Below are 21,233 nucleotides of genomic sequence, written 5' to 3' on the forward strand. Positions count from 1 at the left end.
CCTTCGTCTTTTCATTTAATCTAAGTATTTATATTATTATTAAGTTACAATACAAACGCTCAGAAAAAATAATGTTTCAAAAAACCTTTGGAAAACAATTTTTGATTCACAATATGTTTACACAAACTTATATGAAGATTTGCAAACTCATACGCAAAAATGATTCTAACTGATCGACTAACATGCTTACAAATGATAAAACGCTTTGAGTATGTAAGATTATGCATGCAGTAAACCCAGCATTCTTTTTGCCATTCGCTTCAAGGTTATGTGTGGCGCACCAGGCGTGAAAGTTGTATACCATATTAAGTTTTCATAATCCGCCTGAGTGGCCGAGTAGGCAAGAGTCTCGACTAGTAACTCAGTGGCCGTTGGTTCAAATCTGAAGTGCTTTAGAGTTTTTAATAAAGCGAACGCCTTAAATGCTAGTGCTTTAAGATTTTAGTCTTAGAATTTATTATCTGGCTAAATTAATAATAGTAATAATAACTTTGCATAATGTCGCCTTAAAGTTAACTTGATTTTAATATACCAGTATTTTAACATAGTAATTCAATTTTACAATGACTGTCCGGTTCTCTTTTTTTATTGCTTACCTTAAAAGATTTTTCAGTATCCACGTCATCCGCCTTTTTCTGCTTATAAGAAAACAACACATATGTTAGGTTTTGAAAATTATGAGCCATCACAACATTTGAGAACACGGCAAAAGACAGAATAGAATAAAAAAGAAACAAGAGCAAAAATAAGGTAGAATCTTGTGATTATGATGATAATCATAACGACGTGTTTATGGACAGGAATGAAAAGTATGCGTGATGAGATCTAGATGTGTCTTATTATTAATAGATATATATCGAAAAGAGTTGCACATACTTCGTAATTAATCGTTTTACGTTCCTGCAATGATGCATGCACACTACGTGGCCAATTATTGTGGTGTGAAAACATGCCTGCCTTTACTCTGCATAATATATCGCGGAAAAAATTTCTAAAAATTTTAAGTATTAAATATTGAATGGATGAGGCCAGTTTTACCACCGTTTCACTTATAACACTTTATTTTGAAGAGCCTATCAAATATGAAAAAACTATAAATTCCCGTAATTTTTTTCCAAAAATCGATAAGTGATAATATTTCAGAGTATTAAATTGGTGTATCGCACCACAGTATTTTTTCCCGTTTTTTTTTAATTTCGATAGTATATTCTTACGAATGTGACAACCTTCGTGAAATTATTTAACGAAAACCACCCACTACTTTTTAAATGTTGACGAACTTATGAAAGTAATATGTGATTTTGGATGATTTACCTGACTTGATTAACAAAAAAATTTTTGGTGATAAATAAAAGGAAGAATGAAGCGCGTAAGAGGATTTATATAAACTTGAAAAAAATATGTGGTATTCAAAAAATAAACCTATCAAGCATCATGTCCAGTGGACTGAAGTACTCCGAGTTGGTTAATTTCGGGTTTGTAGAGAAGTTAGGTCAATTTTTTTAACTTAATCTTTGTTCATAGTTCTTCCGATTTTGTAAACAAAATATCAGACTGATCACATTCCAGTGCCACGAATATAATCAAAAAATACTATGAATAACCAAAAGAATTTGATGTAATAATATGTAGTAGGAAAATAACATATATTTATGTTATTATCACCCGGAACGGTAATAGCGGAAGAAAAAAATACAGGGAAACGCAAAATGTTGACAAATATCTCATCATGCCAAAGAATAATTTCATTTTCATAAAGAGAAATTTTCTTGTCCTCGTTCAAGAGACTCTTTTCAATTAATTTGTCCATACATCAGCTAATTAGGGAACATTGAATTTGTTTCTCTACTGGTGAAGTATATAGATCTGATAATTTCATCATGCCACTTGTAAAAACCTGAAATATATACTAGAGATATGTATGAATATTAAAAATTCATGCCTGGTCATATAACAGTTTGAATTGTTGAGTCGATACGAAAAGTTATCTTTTTGGATATTTACATTTTCCTAGAGTCTTCCTACTTTTCGAATAATAATTATGAAATAATATGAGGTTCATAAGAGGTGCACACATATGTAATTAATCACAAAAACTTGCTTATTGTCACGAATGATGTAACTGAAATTACGGCAACATACCTTCGGTTCAATAATCACTGGCCTTAGTGTGGCATTGTCGTTCTTTTCGTAATGCTCTGGTACATTGCCCGTTCCTAATTGAATACCTTTCGATCGCTCTGCTGATTTTTCACCTGCGTTCTCCTTCTACAAGAGAGCATTATGTGATATCAAATAATATGGAAATATATAACACAAATAAAATGGAAATATACAACACAAAAAATACTATAGCAAGAACACAACAAAGAAAAGAAACTTATTAGTTAATTATTATTTGCTCTGAATACCTTGACCAGTTCATTGTTTTCTTGTGCCTGTTGTGATCCCTGCTTAGCTGCTTCAAGTGTAGGTTTTTCCATTTTGCTAGGTATGTTCAACTGTCTGGTAAAATCGCCGGCTTCGAATTCAGGTTTGTCATACCTTTCCAAAACGGGTCGTTCGTAATCTGGTATTTCTGGCAGTTCCTCATACTTAGGCTTAGCCTTAGTTTTAGTTTTAGCCTTTGCTTTAGATTCGATTTTAAGAGATTCTTCCTTCCGTTCTGGGATACTAGTTTTCCTCAATTTTGGTAACTGCTCAATTTGCTTCGAGTTCTCGACAGACTATATTTACCATGTAAACAAGTAATATAAAACAGAAAACACGAAACGCAAAAAAATAAATAACAAAGAAGAAAAGATTGCTTGAATGTATACAATAAACGAATTTTGTAATCTCCGCAAAGGTTTTTAAAATATTTATTAGGTAAACATCACAGCAAAACTCTTTGTTAGTTGTTTTCCTGGCCAATACCTGTTAGCTGCGCTTTGTTCAATAAAACCAACAACTTCCTCTTTTTGATGGTATTATTTTAATATAAATGCGAAATATTATAATAATTTTGTTTGCATGTTTGCAACACTTTATCAGGCAAATTAGAAACACATCATGTTTAATCCAACCATAACAGATTTAGTCTATTTCACTTTGAGAAGTTTACATAACTTAAAGATTGATAAAGGTAATAAGTATGTATGGCGTTTACTAGGTTCCATTTTTGAAGGTTTTGCTTTACGTATGCACAACAGCTGCAAAAAACACGCTCTCAATAGCTAATCTTTTGCGTTAGTGTTGTTCTCTTAGAATCGCATTTATAACAGAGAACAGCTACAAATTGAAAACAATTTGATTGATTCCAAACGATATTACTGACTTTTTAACAGCTAAACCAAATAAAAATTTTATTAAATATTATTAATTATTGTTATTAAGCAATCAACAAATAATAAGAAATATGTATACATTAGGCAATGGTTCCTTTGCTCCTTTTACGTTGTATTGCAGCACAGGAGCATTGGGTTTAGTGGAAAAGGGCTCTGCAAGACGCTTTAAATTCTCCCGCGTTTCCCGGGAATGTTTAAGCAACTAGTTTTTTATATATATGAGCAACGCATAAAAAAATGCTTATTATTTCATTCGATTTCATTTTGTCGAAAATTCTATATATAACTTCGTTTTTATTTACATTTGTACGATTTTGTTGTTGATTGTATCATATTATTTGTTTGTAAATATTAAATGATTATAGCTATACATTATGCAAAGCTTTCAATTTACACTGTCGAAGTGAATGCTAGATCACTAAAAGATACATAATTTGTATCGAGCTTTCTATAACTGTAGAACAGCTGCTAATTTATGGTATTTATACGTACAATAATAGCCAAAGAACTGTACACCGCTTACTAAATAACACAAAAACATTCTACATGGTAAGAGAGCGCAATCGTTTATAATTTTTCTATATATTGAAATTTCCGTTGATCCAAGATCTCCAAAGAATTTTTTGCTGATAATCGACGTCGATGACACATTCTTATATTCGTACCTTTTTATGTACGCACAGCAAATGTCATGAAATGTGACTGTCCAGTCCCGAACCCAATTTCTCAACGATAGTTGAATATTTTTACGCAACACAATATATGATACTAACATCGCTTTCGGATTCACCGGACAGAGCACTTTTAAAATAAATTTTCTACGAGCACTGTTGGGGGGACATTGATATTACGGGTGAGTTAACGGATTAAGAAAAGGGACATATTCTTAATATATTTGGAAAAAGCTTTGACTTCTTCCTATTACGTAACTGAAACCTGTATTTGTACTGGGCATATTTCTCGTTCCCGTTTTCTCTCTTCAACGCTTTCTGAAAGAGAGTGGTGAAATTATTATGAGACCTGGTGTCTGTGGAAGTCATCGAAAGATGTTCGAATACATTCTGTCGCCTCTGTGCGGAGAACTATAATTATACGTACATTAGTCCGCAAGGCCTTTTCTGCCATTCGATGTATTACACAAACTCTAAGCATAAAGAAACACAAAAACTCTAAGCATAAAAATGAAGCATTTCTGTACTCTTTATATACTTTTCATCAAAATCTCAAAAAAAAAACAGGCCATTCATTAAAAAAGAAGCATTATTATAATCATTTTCTATTCCTACACCTTCATTAATACTCGACTTTGCCCAAAATGTTATTTAAACAATAAGCCGCTAAGCGCGAACCGCCGAATCGAACACAGCGTCTCACGCAATAATGTTCATTTCGATGGCAACACCACTACCATGATACCATATTTTGTGCGTGAATTGGTAAATATATCTCATACGCAAATTTCACGTGAACGTTTGATAATTTTCCGGGAAAAATGTCATCTGACCTTTGATCTGCACGATCTGCCTAGTCATCACATGAAGCCTACGTTCGTATGTGACAAACATATTTGTGGAGAAGGCTTTAATGACTTAGTCCATCTGGCTACTTTAAAACCATGTCTAATGTAAAATTAAAAGAAGTACATTTGAATAAATAGATAGAGACGTAGAAAAATAATGGAGGTTCAAGGAAATCTATCTGTAAAGAAGAGTTCGCATGAAAATACTAAAGGAAAACTATCAATCACAGTTCAACAAAAGTTGAAAGATTCCATTGTTTATGCTCATACATGTAAGCTTAAGTAAACGCACGCACAACTATACACAAAATTGATGCCATAATATGTGTTCTACATGCACATAGTGTAGTCCTACCCAAGCATGTTGCACAAAATTCAGTATTTGTATTCGTTTCAGTTATTTTACTCTCTCTCATTATCTTTCGTAGCGTTTGTTTACATTGAATGTCTCGAAGTACTACTTAATAATTGTCGAAGGATTTGGCGAACGGAATTTAGAATTCATCAATGTGAAATAAACGGTGAAAAGAAAACATATTCGCTACGTACTTATATACTTTATGGTTTTTTTTCTTCATACACACACCACAAGGAACCACAGAATTGTACATATTTTGGCTTTCTAAACGTTTGGTAGAATACGACGCCAAGTCAGGAAACTTGAGTTTAAAACAAAGTGTCGAACCATCTCTCTCGTGTCGAACCGTTGTCTCTGTTATTACACATATCTATTGCTATTCCTGAGCCAAGAAACTTTGATTCTGAAAACATTACCTTGAAATTGATAAATGGAAAAAGTAGTTAGGAAGGCTGTTTTTAATAGAATGTTAAATGGCAAAGAAGCTATTTGATTTTCATGTTGTCATGTAAGGAAAGGGAACTATAAGAAATTGCTGGAAAAATGAATCCTGAAGTTGCAACGTTTTCAACTCTCGAATGTGTTCTTTTACAGTATGATCTAATGAAATTGATTTATAGCCGTTATATAGACCTTTGCTCATTTCATTTCAAATATCTTATTTTCAACTTTTTATATTTTTCTTTTAAACTTTTTTTTAAAATCTTCATCGATGTAGCAACTTAATGAGATTGTTTGAAAATTGTTTGGGATAAAAGAAAAGGCAATAAAACAATATTTGAGAGCTTATAAAGCGTACATTTAAGTACTAACAAAAAGTCAATTTTCAAAAATATTAAAAAAAGGACAACGACACTGCTATTCTCTCTTCCATTAAAAGACCATCGCGGAAAAATCAACAAAGATCACTTCGTCTAAATGCCTACAACTTGAAAAGTGCGTAAGAGCTTTCAAAAATATTAGGTTTTATATGATTGGCGGACATTTGGCGAAATAAGTTTGCTGCATTAAAAATATTATTTTGAAGGTGTTGTAAAAAATTCGGAAAATGAAAGTTCTAGGAGTTTTTCCGTATGTTCCGTATGTATTTTTAAAGGTGCTTTCGAATGACCAAATTTTTTGACCATTAAAAATTTTTCCACGCCCACAATTATTTTATTTTGTCATTGCCAATTATTTAAGGGATCATTTAAACCAACGAAAAAAACGATTTTTTTTTAAATTCGCTGTGATGTTACTCTTTAAGCATCAAAAATAAACTGTTTCTTTGTTTTGACTTCCTGTAAGAAAAATGGTAATAAAGTATCTTTAAAGCTTCTATGTCGTGGTGATAAAATGAAACCAAATATGTAAAAAGAACAAGTATCAGGCAGAATAAAGAGAGATAAATGCTTTGTGCTCTATGAGCACAGTTAGACACCTTAGCAGAAGAAATAGCCTAAGTACTAAATGGATGCAAACATGCATAGGCACATAATTATAAACAATATGACGTACGAGGACAACAGACAACAGAATATTAGTCACAAAAAAATGAATTGATTTGCTTGTCGTTTACCTGCGAAATTCGCCTTTTTTCGGCTGGTTTTAAAATAGGAAAATCTGCTTTAGTAAATCTAGCGTCCTTATTGTTTTAGCGGAATGTAAATATTTCATTAAGAAAGTAATATACATTGTTAACTTTTTAATTTGTAAGAGTAGTATTATCAGAAACATGATTTCTAAAGTCTATTTAATCAAAATTTTTTAAACCAAAGCGAAAAACATGCTTAGTTTGACTTACCTCTATCATTGCTTTTTCCACAATAGATGAACGACGGGATTCAGTGTTAATTTCTTCATCCTAATGACGGAAGAAAAGAACAAAACAAAGCAGATATACATAAAAACATAAAAACTATATTCGGTTTAGGTCGAACTCTCTAACACTTGTTAGTAGATTGTTTACGGTATTTGAAAGCATCCAATCGCACGATGTACGTCGCGTATTTTCTATCACATACCTCGTGTATATTTTGTGTCATAATTATATCTAATATACAAAAATAAATGCAAATTAAAAACCTCATTTACATACTCTCTTTTATTTCAATGCGGCTCGTTAGAAGTTTAGGGCGAACGTTTGGGTCAACTAAGCTTATTTTTAACCTTCACAAAGTCCTTTTTAGCCAAAGTGTCAAATTTTTATATACAGCTCTTGGTAATTTAAACCGGTTAATTTTGTAATTTGTGAGATAGTTTAATAACAGACTTAAGGCTCTAAACTAAACATCTCATCACATATAACATATAAATAAACATGTATATATATATAGGTGTACAATCGCAATATATAATTGTAATTATGCATAGTTACACACATAATTGATATGATTTACACGAAGGGAAAAATTATCGCTGTCGAGTTTATAATCGAATTTGCAGCTTTTAAACTTAGCGACTAAGAACAAAATGCAAAGCCGAATTTGCTCTTCTACACGATGTTTTATTTCTTGCTTTATCCACGACACGTATTGGTACGTGCGCACACATTTAATAAATTTCACACATCCCTACAAAAATCACATATTTAATATATTTTTATTTATTTATTAACTAATTATGAATTGCGAAAGTAAGAAAGTAAATAAACAAAGATACTGAACCTGCCATTATCATAAGATAAAGGCGCTGTGCAAGAAGGAGCTGAAATATTCACAATTATGTAGAAAGGGCACCAATGACTTCCTAATAAAGAGAAAAGCTTTAGGAAATGTAGGCCTTAACAAGGGAGGATGTAGATCACTGTCTTCGACTAAATTAAGCTGAGGCTTTCCGAAAGAAGATGTGAGAGATGTGCCGTTGAAAATAGTGAACATCCTACTCGGAATCAAATCTCCGAAGGGTATCTTGAAAGGGAATTACAGTAAGTGGCAAAGTAACTATCATTAATGAATGGTTTTGTCGCATATAACATGGGGAAAGCACATCAAACATTAAAACATTAGAGGTGGTCCAACGATCCAAGATTGAATATATCGAAAAAAATAGCGCAATTAACGTCATGACTTATGAGATCAAACGACAATTGTCTTGACGAAAAGTTCATAGCAGTATGGATGGGAATCTGCAGTCGGTCTCTTAAACCACAAGGCCTGGGAAATATTCTCAAAGTCACAGATCGCCAGTGCAATTCAGCAATTGAAGTCAGATCGCAAACGGGAGTATCAAGACTAGAAATGATGTAAGGGCAAGTTCTGGAAGTTTTGGTAAGGGAGTTTCAATGTTTTTTTATAACGCATTGGTAAAAACCACATGTTTTGCCCACATAACCAGACTGAGAGCTTCTCAAAATAATTTTGTGCGGATTTAATAGATAGAACACAGTGTTACGACAGTTTTATGACATGTTTGATAAATTTAAGTTTATAATAATTTTTTTTAATTGTCATTATCATAGAATAAAAGCGCACTATGCACCATTTAAGAACAATTTGCTGATAGGGAATAAATGTGGAAATCCACCACGTAAGATCTTTTATAAAAACGTTGGAGAAGAAGTAAAAACTTTACAACTGGGTAAGCGTAACCATTAAATGCGTTATATCACTGCGTCTAACACAACTCTTCCTTTGCTATAATATGCCTTTTATTCATGTGATGGCTTATTTTTCATATATTTTGCTGCTTTAGCTGAATTCGTTTCCACTTTAAAACGAAATAACGTGCAGTCACGTAAATGCTGCTTGTTAACACCGATCTTTTTGCGCTTTGATATGAATTGAAAGACAACTGTTAAACAACTGAATCTAATGCCGTACAAACATGAAATTATTCCAAAATTTCAGAATAAAAGAGCCTGTTTGGTACGTTTTATAAAGCAATCAATTTCAAAACAGAACTTATTATACACCTATCAAAATAAGATACACTTACCTGCTTGCGCTGCGTCTGTAGTTCCACTTTCCTACTGGCAATCTGTTCAAATAGGTCCTTCTGTACGATAAGACAAAATTTAGAATAATATTAGGTGTCACGATTTTCCAAAATGTAATGCTTCAAAAGCGTGGTTGCATATGCGTTTATTAAAAAGCGCCAAAACAAAGATTTAATAGCAACATGGCGGAAAATCGGAAACATTTCTAAATTATACATTATGATGTTTTTTGATATTTAAAACTGTAGTGAAAAAAGCAAGCGAAGATTTCCATTGACTTTTAATGTCATATATTCTTTACCTTTTCTGCTGCACTATGAGATTCCTCTCTAATGGCTTCTTCTTTCTTAAAACATTCTTTCTCCCCTTTCTCTTCTTGCGGTTTTAAGTTTTCTCGTTCTTTTTTTTCAGTAATTCCGTTTGGTTCTTTTTCCACGACTTTTTTATTTTCCACTTTAGAGTTTTCTTTTTGCTCAACACCGCCTGGTTTTTCTTCTTCCTTTTTTTTCTTAACAAATATATATGACATAGGAAAATTATGATAACAACTTAGTAGAATAAATTCTTCTCAAAGTAGAAACGGTTTTTGAAGATATATTTATTCAATCGAAGAATGAATTAAAGAATAAACTTAGATATGTTTCTGTGTAGAATCAGCCTTTTGATAAAAAGGAATATTGAAATGACACGTACTAAGTCTCGATAATTTGCTCATGCATTCTTGCACTCTTGTTTCGATAAGATGAAAGAGCCAAAAATTGCCCTAAAAAGGATTTTAACAAGGACTTGTTAAGGTTCAGTTATGAGCGTATTATAACTCATAAATGCACTCCGTTTTGAAAATTCATTTGTTTTAAACCAATTGACCCTGAATGCACGTTTACAACCGCGCATATATATGTTGCCACGTTATACATAACACACACGTATACCCATCCGTGTACATGAATATACGTAAGAGTAAACAATGCGTGATCGATGGTCGTAGAAACCAAAAAATATACCAGTGCCAGACTGTAAATTAAAAATTATCACAACAAACACACTAGAAGAAACAAAGTAAAGCATCAGAAGTCTAAATGTTTGATTATGTCAAATGTTGGTACTGTTATTTTAAAATAGCTCCAGACAGGATGAGATTATTAAGTCAAATGTTTCTACATTTTTCGACCACTGTACCTTTCGTTTTACATCAGCAGCCTCATCGTCAATTTTTTTCTTATCCTGCTTTTTCTCGACAACCACTTTGCAGCTGCTTTCATCGCGACCCATTTCGTTTATAACCACCACTTTATAAGAAGCGGTATATTCCATACGAGCAGCACTGAAAGTTAAGCGGGCTATGGTACCATCAAACGTTGTTGTAATTTCTTTGGCTTCCTTTAGTAAAATACTGCCTTTATACCACTCCACCTTGCATTTTCGATCGGGTTTTTTCAAACTAATCAATAATTCAAAGGATTTGTTTTCAATTACTTTCACGTCGGTAAGTTTACGAGCAATTTCTGGTTTTGTTAGTTTGCATTCTTCCTCGGGTATGTCAATCAAGTTGACAATCTGAGAAACCGCTTCCCCTTTCTCATTATTAGCAACCAATTTGTAAGCACCTTTATCGCTTTCATCCACCTCATTAATTTCCAATCTAACTGTAAACTCTCCTTCTTTCGTCTTTTCGATTAAATATATATGTCGTTTACTCTTTGCAACAAGATTGGATTCCTTAAACCACGTAAACTTAGGTTCGAATTTAGAAATAACCGTGCACTCTATTACAACAGTGCGCTTTTTGATAATTTTAATAATTTTCGGTTTGTCTTTAATAACAGGAACAACTACAGCCGTAAACAAAAGAAATGATCATGGTGTTTAAATAAGCCTCAAATAAAAAAAGAAGAGAAGTGGTAAAGAAGCTTACTTTCAATATTCAACGTCAAATTGGCATTTAGTTCGCCTAAGTCATTTTTAATATTACATTTGTATAAACCAGAATCTTCCATTTGTGGATCAATTAATTGCAAGTTTACGTAATATTGGTCACCTCTTTGTTCCATCGATATTTTGATTTTGTTGCTCTCACTGATTGTTTCACCGTTTCGATACCAACAAATATCTGGCTTTGGGTCGGCTTTTACTTTACATTCCATTATCACAAGTTTACCCTTATTTTCGGAAATAATGCGTGGTTTCTCTACAAATTTCGGACCTTCACCTCCTGGTTCGAACTCCGCCTCGATATTTAAATTAAGGTTAGCATTTGACTCTCCAAAATCATTTAAAACGTTGCATTTATAAGTGCCAGCGTCAGGTGCGCCTGGGTCCTTAACAATAAAAAAAAGAAAATAAAAATTTTTCGTAAAAACATTGTAAAATATACACATTTTCGGCGAAAAACTTCTCAAGAGATATTCAACTTGAAATATCTCCCGCAAGTCTTGTTTTTTGAACAATAAGCTCAAAATCCTTTCGAGTTGAAGTCTACATTAGCTAAACCTAAAAGATTTGAAGTAACTTACTAAAGAGAAAATATTTGCGGCGTACTTATAATCGTTTTCGCCAAGGTAGTTAAGAACGTCTCCAATAAAAATAAAGGATAAATAAAAACTATTCTATTGATCTTTTAACTTTGGATACAATCAAAAGCATTATCATATAATGTCATTATTTACTTTGATTTCCAGCATTAACTCGTAGGTGTCCTCGGCTATTAGCTTTGTCCTAATAGTAATTTTAGATGACTTGCTAACCACTTCGTCGCCTTTGTACCACGTAACTTTTGGTTCTGGTTTGGCCTTACAACGGCATTTCATGGTAATGAAGGTGCCAGATTCGTTTGGAATGATTCGAGGTTTTTCAATAAATGATGGTGCAAAGCCGCTGGCATCATTCGCCCCTACAAAAACAAAAGAGCCTTTTAACATAACCCACCATATTTATATTCACATTTTTAAAACAATATTCTTAATATGAATTTAAAAAATAAAATTAAATGAATTAAACTTTAATCCAAAAAAAGAAAGTTTGAAACTAATCTTTATCATTGCACATTTAGTTGACCCCTGGGAGGTACATATTATGTGAGTAATTGACTTTATCGCCACACCAATTGTTGATCATCAGAAAATTTTAAAATAATTTAATCATAAAGCTATGTTTGGCGACTGCTTTGCAATTCTGGAGGTCGATTAAATTGGAATGGGAAGTCTTGGTTGAATTCATTCATTTTCAAATGAGAAAGTCAATGCTTAAATTCTGAAACGTTATAAAAAAACCACGATGATTTTATCATATTGAATTGCTTATATATAAAGTCGCTAATGAAAAAGGAAGCCTTCAACTCATTTCATTTATTCAACTCATACTCATACAAGTTGAGATTCGAAAATAATGAATCAAAAAATAGTAGCAATTCTTCTTATCGTGGTGCGATGCATTGTGGGTTTCTTCCGTCGGACTAATTTGATAGTAGAAAGCGTTATATAAACGTTATACATAATGCTTATCAACAGAATTGTGGGCAGTCATCTCTTAGTTTCTGCATGTCAGACTGCATTGATTCTCTGATTTTCCCACCGTCCTATTTCCCTGTTTGTTTTCCTGTCTGACGTCTGCTTATTTTTGAAATTAGGAGGGTAGACACAGCTCTGATACTTAATGGAACATATGAAGCCGAATCGAAAAATACGCTTTGATAATAAGAGTAAACCAGCATATTGACATGAGATTAGGCACAAACCTTAGTTAGCTGCCAACATACAGAAAACAGACTAATTGTTTGGATAAGACCGCACCCATTAGATAGGGATAGGCGTACTTTTTTTTGTATTAAATAAAATTTGTAAAGAGGTATTCAATTTTTTTTATTTCGTTTGAACTTTCGAAAATACAAACGAACGCAATAAAAAATTGAATATTACTATACAAACGTTATTTAGTGCAGGAAAAAAGTAGCACGACTTTCCTATCTAATGAGTGCGGTCTTATAAAAATGATTAATTTTGTGTTAATGCATTCGATCTGAAAAATTTTCTGAAATCAATTTACATTAAAATTGTTCGAAGGTCTAAGTTTACTTTTCGAAATATACATATATAAATGTATACGTATTATATATGCATATATGCGGATGTGTTGCACCTATATATAGATGAATACTTACGTATATATATATATATACATGTATACATAACTATATATATACTTTTTATGTACATAGATACATAGAATTTTATTTTCAGGCGCAGTGGAATTGCACTGCCAAATAGTGGCGCTACGATGTTTCGATAAAATCATCCCACAAAAGCTTTTGCATTACTGTGTTGTAGGCGCTTATGCATCGTTGATTCTCATTTTATCGCACCTGTCTTTGAATGGCATTGCAGTTACCCTCGGGTGGCTTAATTCTGTAGTATGTCTTCCATTTTCCGTACAGATCCACCTTACTACTAGTTGGTCAAGTGCTGTAATATATACCTCCAGGGTTTGAGGAAGCATATTTCTCAACGATGCCCAAGTTAGACATACAAAAACAGTGCGCTCCTCGTCGTCGGTTATGCTTTGACATAGGTCGCATACATTGTTTTGCGAGTTTAAATAGAAAAGTTTCTATGATTATTCAAACCTTGAGATAATAAAAACTTTATTTCCGCACCCATTCATTGTTCAAGACTTAATATGAGGATGTAGGTGTACGTTCTTTGCCCGTCGTTATTACTAGTACTAGTACAAATTATACAGAACAGCTGTTTTTACTTTGCGTATGTCGATGTTACTTTCTTTGATTGATCTTCTTTCCCGTTGTGGATGTTTAAGTGCTATGTCAGGGGCAACTCGATTGATAACATTCCTGCAAGTACTGATGCACCTGACGTTAAAACTAAGCCTTTGAATTGCTTCTAGCTTACGGGGAAGATGTTTGGTCTGATGTGCCCATACGGACGCGGTGTATATTGTTTCCGCATATGCTACGCTGTGGATATATACATATGTGTACACATATGCAAAATTATATATCTGCATATACAGCCTTTTAATATGTACTCAAAAAAGATTCCAATGCTTGGAAAAATATATGATAAGCCAGGTAAGTAGATGTTGTTGCTTTTGCAAATATATTAGCTTCTTGAAGTGTATTGTCTACTCACATTTGGTGTCATTTTGCACAAAGTAGGTGCAGTTGCCCACGCTTTCTCTGCGACTTTCTTTATATGTTCCGCAAATGCCAATTTGGTTTAACTGCAATTCAACATATTCACGCTTAGTGTTAAATTCAATACGGTGTCTATCAACGTGCATTTTCAGCGCTTGGAACAATGTTTTGTTTGTCACCAATTTCACTTTTTTCTGAGGCTTACTCACATAGCGGGCTTCGGGTATCATTTGCAACGACCTCTATTAGAGTAATCGAGTACTAGGTGGGTATGTCAGCTTGGTAACCTACTAATTTCTCAGAAATTTCCTATCGGGTAGCCCGTGATATTTAGGATTCTACATGAAGAATCAGGGGTGGAACCTTGTGGTAGCTCTGCTATGTCACTAATGCCATCGTCTGCATTATGATGCAGAGTTTTATTTCTCATCCTGTTTTCAGATGCCACTGTAATATGTTCTCAGCTGCTACTTTCAGAAAGCTTATAGTTATGACTGCTCTATTTTCTACCAATTGTTGACCATAACTTGGCGAACGTTATTTTAAATTGTTTTGTATATATATTTCTGGCTTTAGAAAGTTTCGTGCTTATAGCGTCTAATTTGCACTTCATTTTACTCAACACCTGTACGTCTGACTGCTTCACTCTACTGGGTTTGTTTGTAATTTGGTTTGTTGAATTTGGGTTTGTTCTAGTCAGTGGTATTCGTGTCACTTATGTGTTTTTGATGAATGAGTTGTTGTTACCGGCCATTTTGCCTTTATCTATTTTAATTTTACTTGTAGTTCTTGTTGCTAGCGTCGGCGCTACTGCTGCTATATCAATAGACATTGTTGCTATTGCTGTATTTTTTGCTCGTATGTTTATTTGTATGCATGGGTATGTCGTTCTGTTTATCTCTGTCCATCTTCCTATCTGTATGTTTTTCCTTGGATAAAGTGGCAGCACACTGTCAACTAATGCCTTAGACTAGGGTGAAATCCTATCGTGGAACAGTTTTCTTATTACCTCAAAGTGGACCCTTAAGGATTGTGGTCTCTATTACCTTTTTCAAGTGTTTTCGTTTCCTTCTTCGCTTAGTGGATATATCGCTGCTCCTTGAGCCGCAGCTCAATGGGTAACTAATGCTAGCATTGCTGCCATTGACGTTGGAACTGTGATTGTTACTCTGCAGTAATTTTTCCACCCAGATTGGTTCGGCGTGTATCTTTTGCGCATAGACTACGCTACATATCAGTTTTCACCTTGGTTGATTTGGTTTGTTCCTGTTTCGTATAATTACGTACAGCGTGGTTGCATTTGCCAGTGCTATATCTGTATCCCTCTTAATATGTCCTGCAAACGTTAGTTTCGTATCGAATTGCACTCCAAGATATCTCAAAGTGAAAGTAAATTTGATACTACGTTCATCAACTTCTATTTTTGGAACTTGGAACAACTCTTGTATAAGTCACCAATATGGCTTCACTTTTCCCCGCGGCAAGTTTTTGGTCGAGCTTTTTGTATAATATATACGAATATATTTAAAATTTTAACTTTATTGAATTATAATATCTTTACTAATTCAAGATAAATTTTTTCTGAAGGAGGGAGGGGAAGAGAAAATAGCTGCTAAGCAAAGAGATAATTTTCGTTCAAATGCACAGTACTTAACAATAAATTAGCAATATCAAAAGTAAAAACGACTTTGCAGTTTTGACAGAATTCTGCATTGTGTGTGTTCAAGAATACTTATTGTGTTTTCTTTTTTCATTTTAAAAGAGAGAATGTAATACATATACCTTCATCAAAGTTTAATGCGATATTCGCGTTTGATACCCCGAATACATTTGAAGCACTGCAAACATAATAACCACCATCGTCCTTTTTCGGGTCTATTATTGCAAGTGTCAAAATGTAGTAGTCCTTTGTTTCACGTCCTTTCCGTTCCATTTTAAAGCGCGGTGAATTTTCTAAGCATTGATCAGCGTGGTACCACATAATATCTGGTGCTGGGTTGGCTTCAAGAAGGCATTCTATAATAATCATGTCATCCTTTTGGCATATTTTTGGCTTAACCGGAAAACGGGGAGCCTTGCCATCAGAAATTCTATTTGAGTCATCATCGAAATTCAAGTTTATAGTAGCCACACTTTCACCATGATGGTTTACAGCCTTAACGGTGTACAGTCCTTTATCTGATGGTTTCACATTGACTATATTAAGACAAGCCAAGTAGTAAAGTTTTTTTTCGGAATGCTGCAGAGAAACTTTATAACGTCCACTCGCACTCAGTTGTTCATCAGCGTGATACCTTTTGGTTAATTTTGATAGAAATTTGATATTACCACAGAAATATTTTCTTTATAACAACAATTATTAGTGTACCATATTTGACAGAACAGCAGGCGTTACAGCAGAAAACTGGTTTCATGAAATAAGGGAGGAAGCAAACTTAATGTCATAAAATTGTATAAAAGTTTATCTTGTTACCAAACCTTAAGAACAAACGTTTAACACGTAATACAATGCAAATCGATCTATGTTTACATATATATTTCAACTTGAAAACGTTAAGAGAGTATTATTACTGTCTTCATTGTATATTCGTTTTTTATACGTTTTCATGTAAAGCGCATCGATTCACACTCCTCGGATTTTACGTTAAGGCTGGCTTATGACTACACATTTTTACTGACATGTTTATTAACAGAAACTTAAAAGGCAAGTCCTTCTGTGTCATTCTCTAAGAAACGCTCAAGTTAAATGTCAGGTAAGTGTTAAAGCTGACATCGTTCCGTAAAACATGAATCCGTAACTTTAATTGAATCGTTTAACTATTACCATAATTGAAATGTTAAAAATGGAAATGATATATTTATTTTTCAATTTTTTGTGTTCGAATGATTTCTAAGTGAAATAATATCTTGACACAGAAAACGAAAAGTCGTACGGTAATGTATAATGTAGCAGAGAATAGGTCAACTAAAATAGCATGCGTCTTTCACATTTCTTGATGAAGACGTCACATATTTCAAATAAAATCAAAAGGCGACCAATGTTATGTCGTATTCTCTTTTATACACATGGTACTAGTCACGACGAGAAGGATATGATCTTTTTGAGGGAGAAAGCTCTCACTACAATAAAAATGTTTTAGTCTTAAATTAACTTTGTTTCTAAATATAGGCTGAGAAATAACAGCCTTCCAAATTTTAATCAACAATAAATATAGCACATAGCAATAGCTCATTGCGTTAAAAAATTTTAAATCTTTATGTAAGTGATCTTTTAAGGGACTTAGGTTTAAAAAGCAGCACTATGCATTCAAAAGTTACCTATGTTCTCATAAACCCCCTAAGTTTTTATCTGATTTACAATACCAAGATATCCATTTTAATGATTTCAGAAAAGATGTTGCTAAAATCCATATTCCATTTAGACTTTCTCATTCGTTTACCCTTTGTTCATGCCTTTTAAAATATTAGTGCCTTTTAAATATTAAGACGGTAGAGATATAGTTGGATAAATCATATATAATTTTTAGATAAAATTGATCTTTTCAAAACCGCTCTGTACAAAAAACAGTTTTGGAAATGGACGTGATGCGGCTTAATCATATTAACCGGCAGAAGAAGATTTCCGTACGCTTTTCTGATACCGTCTACAAGAAAATATTCTTCAGAGGAAATTTTACTTTATTAAGCTTTATCGACCCGATGACATTTAATTAAAAACCTTCGTTCCCATACAATATCTTTGTTCATTTCATTCCTTTGCATTTGTAACGCTTTCTGATGTGTCAAATATAGGACACTTAAACTCTTGAATCGTGAATATACATATGCAAATTTTGAATTTGGACTTTTCGTTCATTTATATGTGGATAAAAATTTAATAAAACTTCAACATTATTTTATTGTTTACAAAAGAGAATATCTCATTTTGATGTCTTTAACCATAGCATATTTAAATGCTTTTGGTCGAACTGTATTTATACTAAATTGCTCTACTTTCTTTGGGAACAATATCATTTTTTTAATTTTAAGTGCAGGAAAATGACTAGCAGCGAGTGATAACACACAATAGTTGAGTGTTGAGTTTCATTTACTCGCTAATGCAATATATAAACGGCCAATGTAACTACAAAATTATAGCGCCACGCTCAATACTATTAATAATCATTAGTTTTAAACAATATTTACATATAAAAAATTGGGATTGAAAAGTACTCGAAATGCATGGTGAAACTTTTCTTAATCTGTGAAAAGCTCTACGATTTGATATTGTTTTGAAAACCGTTTAAATCAAAATAACACAGCTTTTATGTTCTTGCTACGTATTTTGCTATAAACACACAAAAACAGGCAGATTCAGACGCAAAAAAAACGGAAAAGAGCACTGTAGCTTCCTTCATACAGTAACCTTCCTTCATATAAGTCTGCAAATATTTTAGGAATTTGCCTTTAGAGGAGTAAAACCAAAACTCTTAAAATAGTTGCTTGCACGAACTATTATTTATATCGATTCAGAAATACGCCTGCAATACGGACTAACCAAGGAATATCATAATTCTACTCCCTTGCATAGAACCCAAAGTTCGTTTATTATTGAAAATGCAGGCGTCTTTTATGTCGTGCTTCAATTTTGAGTTCAACCAAACTGCTATTTATAATGGAGTCTTACTGCTGAAACAGCAATCAAATTATGCTTATGTTAAAAAAAGGATTATTTTTTGTAACATTATTAGTTACAACCTTTAGCATTTGATTGTTTGATAAATTTTTTATAGCTGCTAATTATGTCAATATGTAAACTAGGGTTGATTGCATCATTAAAACACTCTGAATACACAGGAGCCCCGTTTGAGACGCACTAATTTTTTTGTTTATTTTTAAATTAAGCTTAAGCACTTCCATTGCTTTCCTATTTTTATTTTAAAAATATTTTCCAAAATTTGCATATGCATGTATACAAGTTTTATTTGGTTGTTGTGTTTACCATGTCAATAAAGGTTTTGGATCTCCTACGCACGTGCATTCAATTCGTACATTTTCATCCTCTTGTACAATGATTGGACGCTCTACAAAGGTAGCCTTAACGCCATTTTCAGGTAGAGGAGTTTCATCCCCTAAATATAGAATGTCAGTATTTTTACAATTTACATTATTCATAAATTTTTCATATTTATACACGCACTCATTCCCTAACAAACTAGTAAAAATTAAAAACAAAAAAATAAAATTGTACATGTCTTTTCTTCACAAAGAAAGTGTGCTAAATATGCAAACGATATTATAAACTATATTCATAGATGTTACCTAAGAACGTGAACTAATGGTCATATGTCGAATTATATGTTGTAACAAAATAAAATTTCGAATTTGTAAAATAACATAGCACGACCTTACGCTAACAACTGGTGAATGCTTAGAATGATCGTGTTCCACGCAGTAGGAGGATGTTCCAGTAAAAAAGAGTGCACACACATCTGCTGGATTATATCATTAAAAACCTGAACCTAACATGTGAAGCTATCTACTGCCTTATGTAGAAAAGTTGAAGATCAAACACACGTCAAATTGATAGGTGTCGTAAATTTACTGTTAAACTATCAATAGACGATAAATTGCTTTGCTGTGCTTTTTGTTCATGATTTGTCTTTTTCTCAATTTAGGTACCTTGTTGTTTATTTAGTTGTCGCGTGGCATTCGTGCTCTGTAAAGAATTCGGATAAAGGAAGACATAAAAACGAAACAGAAGTTGTACGGAACTAGAATTCCTAAGTTGGCTTCGCTATAAAAAAATATACCGTTTCTTCAAAAATACGTACAAATAATGAAGAGAAAACCCGATTTTTGTTTAATAAACAACTAAATAATTTTGATCAAATGAATAAAAAAACCAGTAAGAAAATTTTATTCGGTTGTGACCGAATTCGTTATACCCATCACTTGGATCCTAAAAAGAAATGCGAACGAACTAATTTTTGATGCACTGATGGGGGTGTCGGAGCCTATTTTTGTGCAGAAAACGTCAACATTTTTATTGTGTCTTTTGGAGTATGTGAGTAGTAAGAAAAAAACTCAGAAAGCAAGGTTGTTTTCAGCTTATGCTAGGAGTGCCTTTTGATTTGTTTGATCTATTTTTCAATGCAAAAATTCCAATGTTCCTTTGAAATTTGAAGGTGGTTGGTTGTATAGACAGATCTCGAACTGCACATATATTGTACCAATTTTTCGCAATAAATGCCTTTTTTTAATGTGTAAAAATTGCCAAAGTTATCGAAAGGTCCTAGTATAATGTTTTACTGATATAATTAGTTGGCTCATTTAGGGCATTCATACAAGGGACATTTAAAACATCCTGATAAGTATATTTTTCCGTTTTCCAGTAATAATGTTGGTGTTCGTTTTGTTAATAAATATATCGATCCGCTTAGAACATATATAATTAAATCACATGAAAAATGCATAATAAAATTTCACCAAGTAAGTGTCCGCTTAAGAAATTTTAATAGTCAAAAAATTAGAATAGAAAGCTGATGCTTTTCACATATGGTCCTATAGGACTTTCCGAGATTATATTTCACAAGACATTACATTCGTATAAAGAAGTTCAGAGTCGACGACAGGCTTAAGTAGACTAAAAATGCGATTTGTGTATATTCTAGTAAGTTATATATCAAACTTGCATGTTACTGAGTAAGAGCTCGGCCCATTCACATACCTTACCATAATACAGCACGAATACTTTGCCAACTTACAAAATGTAGGACTTGAACAACAAAAAACATTTATTAAAGCCAAATTTTTTAAGAAAAGAAAAATTCCGCAAAGCAGCAAAGTAATTATATTCGGAATGAGATTATGCTCAACATCGAATTGTATATATACCCCCGTGTGCGTCAGCCGTTTTCAAAATTTTTAAATAATTAAAATTTGTACTTATGGAGTTTTCCAATGTTTCGGTGATATTTGTCACTCAC

The 21,233-nt window shown here is 33.0% G+C and overlaps 1 protein-coding gene across 15 annotated transcripts in view; it reads right to left on the minus strand.

Moving 5' to 3' along the window:
* The window catches only part of LOC119643732 (twitchin), a 100,988-nt gene that overhangs the window by 66,917 nt on the left and 12,838 nt on the right, over positions 1–21,233 (minus strand). For 14 of the 15 annotated variants that reach the window (XM_038043186.1, XM_038043180.1, XM_038043185.1 and 11 more), the window contains exons 6-16: positions 19,247–19,376; positions 16,048–16,559; positions 11,786–12,009; positions 11,035–11,437; positions 10,299–10,951; positions 9,119–9,178; positions 6,987–7,046; positions 6,762–6,827; positions 2,412–2,726; positions 2,143–2,268; positions 597–638 (exon numbers count right to left, since the gene is read on the minus strand). In XM_038043186.1, the coding sequence (XP_037899114.1) occupies positions 597–638; positions 2,143–2,268; positions 2,412–2,726; positions 6,762–6,827; positions 6,987–7,046; positions 9,119–9,178; positions 10,299–10,951; positions 11,035–11,437; positions 11,786–12,009; positions 16,048–16,559; positions 19,247–19,376 (2,591 nt within the window). Of the gene's footprint in view, positions 1–596; positions 639–2,142; positions 2,269–2,411; positions 2,727–6,761; positions 6,828–6,986; positions 7,047–9,118; positions 9,179–9,420; positions 9,585–10,298; positions 10,952–11,034; positions 11,438–11,785; positions 12,010–16,047; positions 16,560–19,246; positions 19,377–21,233 lie in introns of those variants that run through there. The other variant, XM_038043191.1, reaches the window with a different exon arrangement.

The sequence above is a fragment of the Glossina fuscipes genome, unplaced genomic scaffold, assembly GCF_014805625.2.
Source record: "Glossina fuscipes isolate IAEA_lab_2018 unplaced genomic scaffold, Yale_Gfus_2 61546, whole genome shotgun sequence".
Lineage (NCBI taxonomy): Eukaryota > Metazoa > Arthropoda > Insecta > Diptera > Glossinidae > Glossina > Glossina fuscipes.